Source organism: Empidonax traillii, unplaced genomic scaffold (assembly GCF_003031625.1).
Source record: "Empidonax traillii isolate 1590-97213 ecotype Southwest subspecies unplaced genomic scaffold, ASM303162v1 scaffold214:size757588, whole genome shotgun sequence".
NCBI lineage: Eukaryota > Metazoa > Chordata > Aves > Passeriformes > Tyrannidae > Empidonax > Empidonax traillii.
In genome coordinates, this window is record NW_020955407.1 from 119,023 (window position 1) to 126,146 (window position 7,124).

A 7,124-nucleotide genomic window follows, 5' to 3' on the forward strand; every position below is an offset into this window, starting at 1 on the left:
GAAATGTACTAAATAAAAACTCAAATCTTTAGCAGGAATAAAAATAGGCAAAATCTGACTTTTGTTACAGTGTTATAGTTCTGATCAGTTAATTGGACTTATTCTTTTCCATTAGAGTAATTAAATGTTGCTCTTGCTTTGTTGTACATTTTATGTTATTGTAATGATGATTTAATGTTCAATTGTATTTGGTGTGAGAATATAAATATTTTCCTCTCTTTGAATTCCTAGGCTGCCATGGAAAATACTCAAGAACTTTAAGGAACGAGTGTTCTGAAGATATCCTCAGTAATGAAGCAGGTGTGAAAAGCAACTTTCATTTGCCAGGTGAAATGATGACTATAAAATCAGCAGTTCCCATGTTAGTGTGCTTTTTTCAACTCTGGGTTGTAAATGGGCAGGTAATATGTGAGAGGCAAATGACAGCTGAATGGAGAGAGGAACCAAAACCGACTGTAATCAAATGGACACCAAGGACAAATGTCTGCTCAGACTTTTACACCGAATGCTGGAACATGAATAAAAGTATTACTGGGGAAATCTTGGAAGGACAAAACCTCAGTATCCCTCAGATATGCCCCTTACAGCTTCAATTAGGTGACAGTCTCTTCATCTTTTCTGAGCCGTCCTTTCAGTCCTATGGAATGAATTTGGTAAACGTTTCCAAGGAAGAATTTATTAACTGCCCTAAAGCTGTTTTTCTTCAAGAACAGTTGATTTTTGCTTGCCAGATAAGAGGACTGCACCAAGTTGACCCTAACTGGCTTGGTGTTGGAACTCATTACTTTGCAGAACTTCATAAGAGAGGCCCCCTACTGTGCAACATGGGCCTTCGTCTGAATGTAACCGTGAAGCAGCAATTTTGCCAACAGTCTCCAAATGCACCGCTCTGCTCTGGGCATGGGAAATGTCTAAGCCATGTTTGGGAAAAAGCATATAATTGCCATTGTTTCTCACACTATTCTGGAACATTCTGCCACAAGTTTGATATGTGTTCCACCAAACCTTGCCACAACAACGCCTCCTGCACTGAGAAATCAGAATTTTCTGGAGATTCTTACGAGTGCAAATGTCCTCCAAAATTTTCAGGTATATCTTTTCTCTTCTGGGAATAAATGTTACATGTATCATAGACTTTCCTTAAAGGATGACAAAACAGTGAGAACATAATTAGCAAGGCTTTTGTATAGTTTGATTTTCCACTGCCACTACCTCACCTGCACTGAGTCACTTTTACAAGTAATCACTTAAAGGAGACTGTGCAAGAATTTGAAGACAGTTTGTCCTTGCTGACCTTCATAAGTGCATCGTAGAGAAAAATAGAATAAGTTATCATGCTTCTTTCCTACTTAAGCATGGGACATTTATAACACTAGAGAACTTACAGAAGTAACTGATTTTTTTGTTGTTGTTAAGTAATTTAAGTTCTTATACCAAATACCATAAATCGTTTGGAGTAAACTTGCAAAAAGTAATTACTTAACCAAATTGCTGAAAAAAAAGTAAATGGTTTTGTTGAGCATTTCATTCAGCCTTCCAAAAAAACCCTCCCTTTTCAGTTTTAAGGACCTTTAAAATACACTAGGGCAACTTTTGAAATCAAAAAGTTGGTTTTAATTGAAAAGTCAAACTTTTAATTAGAAGAACAAGTGAAGCAAAATACTTAATCTTTTCTTCCAGATTGTTCTACATCATAAAGTTCCTTTCAAAAGGAATTCATTAAACATACTGTTATCACCAAATTAAATATTTCACAAAGGAAAAAAATATCATCTGATTCTATCTAGGAAATATTAGAGTACTTACTCAAAACTCATTGGAGAAACTGAATTTGGTGTTGGGATTGCAATACCAGAGAGTACAGCATGATTAGAGAAATTCTTACTTATCCATTTTCTTCCTTTCAGGGAGTTGAGAAAGAGGATTAAGGAAATTATGAGTATATTATTCCTATATATTAAACCAATGGAATTTGGGCACTCTTTAGAAAGTACCAGAAATATTAATTCACATCAAAAATTGATTGTGGAAGCTCTTTTTATACTTGTGGAGCAGAATTCTTGCAACGTTCCTTTGCTGGACTGAACTTCTGTGCTGTTGCAATAGTGATGCTATGCTATGAAACGTAGCTGATGAATCATGAACAAGTGAGGTTCACAGAACACAGAAATTAAGGTTATGTTGCATAAAGTTTGTTTTAATTTATTTTAATTGCTTTTCAAAGTGTGTAAAACTTTGGTTATTAATGCATTTGCCAATAGAAGATTATGCAGGTATGAATGAGTCAATGTTATGAGAACAGTATTTTTATAATTACTTAAAGTGTAGTAATGTAGTGGAAAAAATTGATTGTATGCAGTATGTTTAATATTTCTGTTATGATGTCTGGGGGCTGTATAAAATGCTTTAAAAATAATAATATCAAAGAGTGTCTGGTACTAATTTAATTGAAATTAATGGAGAAATTCACAAGTAATTCTGTTAAAAGCAATCATAATGCTTAATGTTATCAACAAGCAATGCTTGAAATATTGTATGAGCCTATATATGAAAGTTTTAGGTAATGCCATAATTTTATACTAACAGTACTGGTCCCATAAATAAGCTATATGTAAACAAGAAAAATTAGGAGAATAAACCACCTTGTTACGGACATGTCTCCACAAGAATAAGGGAGAAAAAATGCCTCCAATAGTATAAAGTCTGTTAGAAATTTGAAAAGTTGTTGAATCGTCAATAATGTCATAGCAGTAATTCAAGTGGTAAACATAATTATATGGTATTTAGACCTGTATGCTGAAATACCACTGAAAACTTATGAGTGGAACTGTAATTTCCAGAAAGCTGCATATTAACAAAAATTCTGTCAAATTCCACTCCACATGAGAACATCTCTTTTTCTCAGTGCTAGAGGAAACGTTAAGCTAGATTCATGGTAAAAAATAAAAAGTACTACTGTTCCAGCAGCATTTCTGCATTTTAAGGCATATGTGAATTTGTGACTATGTGGCTGATGAGGTTGAGCACAGTAGCTCCTATAAAAGCAGATTAATATCTTTCTGCCTTGCTTTAGAATTTCAGTAATTTTCGTGAAAAATAATGAAGAACGTTAACACAAGTACCAAACTATCCATGTGCCTACCTGTATTGTAGCTATATATTTGACATTTAAAAAAAACTTCACCAAAACTCCTAAATATTTACTAAAGTTCAGTGTTCCTATTACTCCTTTCAAATAGGTAAAAATTGTACAGAAATAGTTGGACAGTGCCAGCCATCTACGTGTTTCAATGGCAACTGCGTCAATGTTACTCCAAATACTTTTCTTTGTAACTGTCACAAGGGCTTTACAGGTAAGAAACACCTTTGTTGCCTGTGTTACAAAAATGGTTTTCTGTGTTATAATAATGGTATGAACTTTAAGTTTATTAAAATAGCTATTTTAGACAATTGTTGCACAGTTTGCTGTGTGCTCAGATTTTTTTTTTTTAATATAGGTTTTATAATATAAAGAAGTCTGACTTCCATGTGACTTTTCCCAAGTACTCATGCATTAAAGTGAAATCATACAAATGATAGAAGCTTTTCATATTTGATACCTTTCACCTATTAGTGGTATAACAAAGGAAGACTCATAACCACTTTCTCACTGGCTCTTAAAAACAGAGTTCGTAAGAATCAGAACTCTTTCTGAGTTGATGATTTGAATTGATCAAAACATTTGTATTCATAATTTCAGTATACTCTTAATAGATGTGCTAGAAATATAAGAAGGAAATAATTCACAGTCAACAATCTTATGATTTAGGAGTGTGTCATGCATGATTAAAAAGAAAGAAGTTATTTGCTTTATTTTTGGTATGTCGGACAAACAAGATGTTTTCATGAGAAAAATTTGATCAAAATGTACCTAAAGCCATCCTATTGTAAACAATTTTTGTGGAGTTAGAAGAGCAGTCAAACTTAAAAACAATATTATTTCTGGGCTTCACATAAGAATTTTACTGTGTTGATAAAAGAAAAGTAGCAATACTCAGAAGAACATTCTTTAAGAGTGAGCTAAGTATAAAGCTAGCTCTTGAACATCCAAAGACAGTGAAACTTTTCAAAATGTCTCCTTTTTGGAAGCGTCAATTATTCCTGACAATCATAGAATATAAACAAATTATTGCACTGAGATGAAGAGTTAAAATTAAAAAAAAAGAAAGGCATACGGGAGTTAGAGGGATCCGAGAGCCTAACAAGCCAATCTTTATTTTCATAGTGAAAGACTGAAAATCCTTGTTGACATTTAAGTCTGTATAGAATTATATTTTATAAAAATGGGATAGGTATGCTGAATTTTAAATTCCTAGTAAATGTGTTTGATATTACTCTCCTTTTTCTCTCTCTCCTTCACTGTAGAAGCATCACAGTCAGCATAATTCTGAGAAAACTGAGAAAAGTCTGTAGGTAGAGTTTTCTAGAGCTAGTTTTTTCCCCTGCTCATTTTCCATATCTTTTTAGAGGGCTTACTCTTGTCCTTTCATGCAAATTGTGTGGGCATAGTGCTTTTGAAATTTTCCCTACAAAAATCTTTTTTATTCTTGCAATTTTGACCCGATCAGGGAGAGGAGAGGAGGAGACAGGAAGAACACCCTTCCAGATACAGTAAACCAAAACCCATTATGACATTAAAACAGTCCAATGCTCTGAACTAGTGGATGGCAGCAATCATTGCAATCTGCTCTCCAAGTAGCTGTAAAGGATTGACAAGGAGAAAACAAGACTATTGAATGTGCACTAGCTCCCTTTTTATTCTCCACCTAGCTAAAAGAAAATGGGGAATCCTTTCTTGTTGCTAAGTATCATAGAAGGAGAAGACAGACTTACAGGAATTTAACTCACTTTTTCCTGCTCTGATATAAATTGCCCGGGTCTTGCTGTAAGAGAAAAGCGTATGGTATATCAGCACACCCTGCAACAGGACTGGTTGATTAACATACAGTATAATTTTGCAATTATTTTCTAACCAAATGTGGTTAAGTCTGCATTTCTTCCTATGATACTGTGTTAAGGTATTTGTTATCACAAAGGAAATTTCAAGAATAGTTACCTAAAAAAAACAGCCCACATGAAAACAGACATCTTTCTATGAAAACAGATATTTTTCTGTTGTTGTTCCACAGTGGCTGTATGATGTTTTCAGAAAAGGTGAGTTGTGTAATTATGAATCTTGTAACTTGAATTGTTATTTTAATTGTGTGAAATTAATAGCAAATTCAAAACACTCTTCTGTTTTGATATTGAACTTTTACACAGAAAACACAAACATAATACCAAGATCATGCTCATTATGATTAAGATCTTGTAAATTTTTTCCTATCTTTTTTTCTAAATTGAGGTAAGGCACTGGCAGCAACTATTTCACATGATCTGAAAGAAAATACGAATTTTTCTTGTTACTGTAAATTGATGAGATGCAAATAAAATTATAATAAAATTCTTTTATGTTATATTTACAATTATTATTTGCAAGGTTTTATTCAAAATAAGTAAAGGTTTCTGGGTTCAAGTTGTGTTCACCATGATAGAATGGATCTATGGGAGAAGCAATGTAAATTTTTTATGTCAATTATGTGTTTTTATTATATATTAATTCTTTACTTCATTCACTGAGATCTCAAAACTCTCTTTACTCTTTCCTGAAAAAAACATTTTTAACAGAACTTCATAGCAAACAGCTAACATTAGGCTTGCCATTATTCTTATGGCTGAATACTCCAATTCATACCAGAATTTGCACCCTTAGACTTACTAAGATAAGTTTAGGGTAAGGGAATCTGGGTGAAACAAGGATGAGGTGGGTACAGAGGAAGGAAGTATAAAATAGGCTGGCAGTGTGTGAACAGTTTGCCGTTCAGTACTCTTGTCTGACTGAGACCTGCCATGAATCACTGCAGCCTATCCACTTATCCATTCTTTCTCTTAAATATTTCTTAACTCTCTTTCCATACAATCTTGCTCTCTCCCCATCTGTGAGCATTGAAAGGTCTAGATGAAAGAACTGAAGATACGAAAGTGACTGAATTTGGAGGCTGAAGTTGGAGTTAGGCCACTGGTGATAGCTGTCTTAATGTCTTTGGTGCCAGCAGCTGAAGTGAGTGAGGGTCTCAGCATCAGCAGCTGAAGGGAAACCACAGCTCATAGGAATGTGTGTCTGCAGTGAGTCAATTTAGTGCCAGTGACTGGCATGAGACCTTGGGTGATGTGGCTCCTGCGGCTCCCAGGTCTTTGAGTGCACTGGGCTGGGCTCCTCATCCAGAGATGATGTCTCTTATGCCTCTTCTAACAAGAAGGATGTCTCTGAAATTTTGGTGGATGTTGTGATCCTGTTCTCTGAGGATGCACAGAAAATAATGTGACTCATTCACAATCAACAGGAAATAGCAATATCTTAGCTATATCTGTACTGGTACTGCTCAGTGTGCTTACCCTAGACAATGCTTAGTAGATTAGATCAGTAGTTTTCCATCTGAGTATATTTTGTTAAATCTGGGTGGCTTTTTACTAGTTAGGTGGGAAGACAGCACTGATTAAAAACCAAACCTCCACTGAGAGCTTGAGATTGTTGATGTTTTTTTCATATATTCCTGACTTATATTTCCTACCTTCCCCAATGGTCCAATTGGCCTCTTTACAGAACATAATGAGCTCCCTCCGCAATTGTGTGACAGGAGATACTATAAGAATGAGGTGGTTTTGCTTGGAGCTACTTTGCTAGAAGCTTCCATCATCCAGATGCTTTAGTTTAAAGTGGTCTGTTCACTTAACCAGTAAATTACACCCAGAGTACTTTAAAAAAGGTCATAATTGTAAAGAGACTTCTCTATATCTAAATCCAGAGAAAGGAATTTATTGTTTATATAATTAGTGTTTTAACAGTCTAATAGTTCAATTTGAATAGTACTAATACTCATACACCAAACTAATACCCAAAGGCTTACTAATAATACCTCTAAAAATATTAGACAGAAAATTTTCCTACTATCTATTTTTTACTTTGGTATTATGCTCAGCTTGCCAGCGTACCTCTTGGTCCCAAAAACAAGACATAAATCTCCCTCAAGAAGAGGGGTCAACAA

At 34.5% G+C, this 7,124-nt stretch overlaps 1 protein-coding gene across 1 annotated transcript in view; it reads left to right on the plus strand.

Annotated features, from left to right (window-relative positions):
* Positions 1-304: 304 nt before the first annotated feature.
* Positions 305-7,124, plus strand: part of LOC114059280 (protein eyes shut homolog) — a gene marked incomplete at its 3' end in the record, with an annotated part of 607,760 nt that continues 600,940 nt past the window's right edge. Inside the window, exons 1-2 of the mRNA XM_027887535.1 lie at positions 305-1,089; positions 3,240-3,353. Coding sequence (XP_027743336.1) covers positions 333-1,089; positions 3,240-3,353 — 871 coding nt within the window. The remainder of the gene's footprint in view (positions 1,090-3,239; positions 3,354-7,124) is intronic.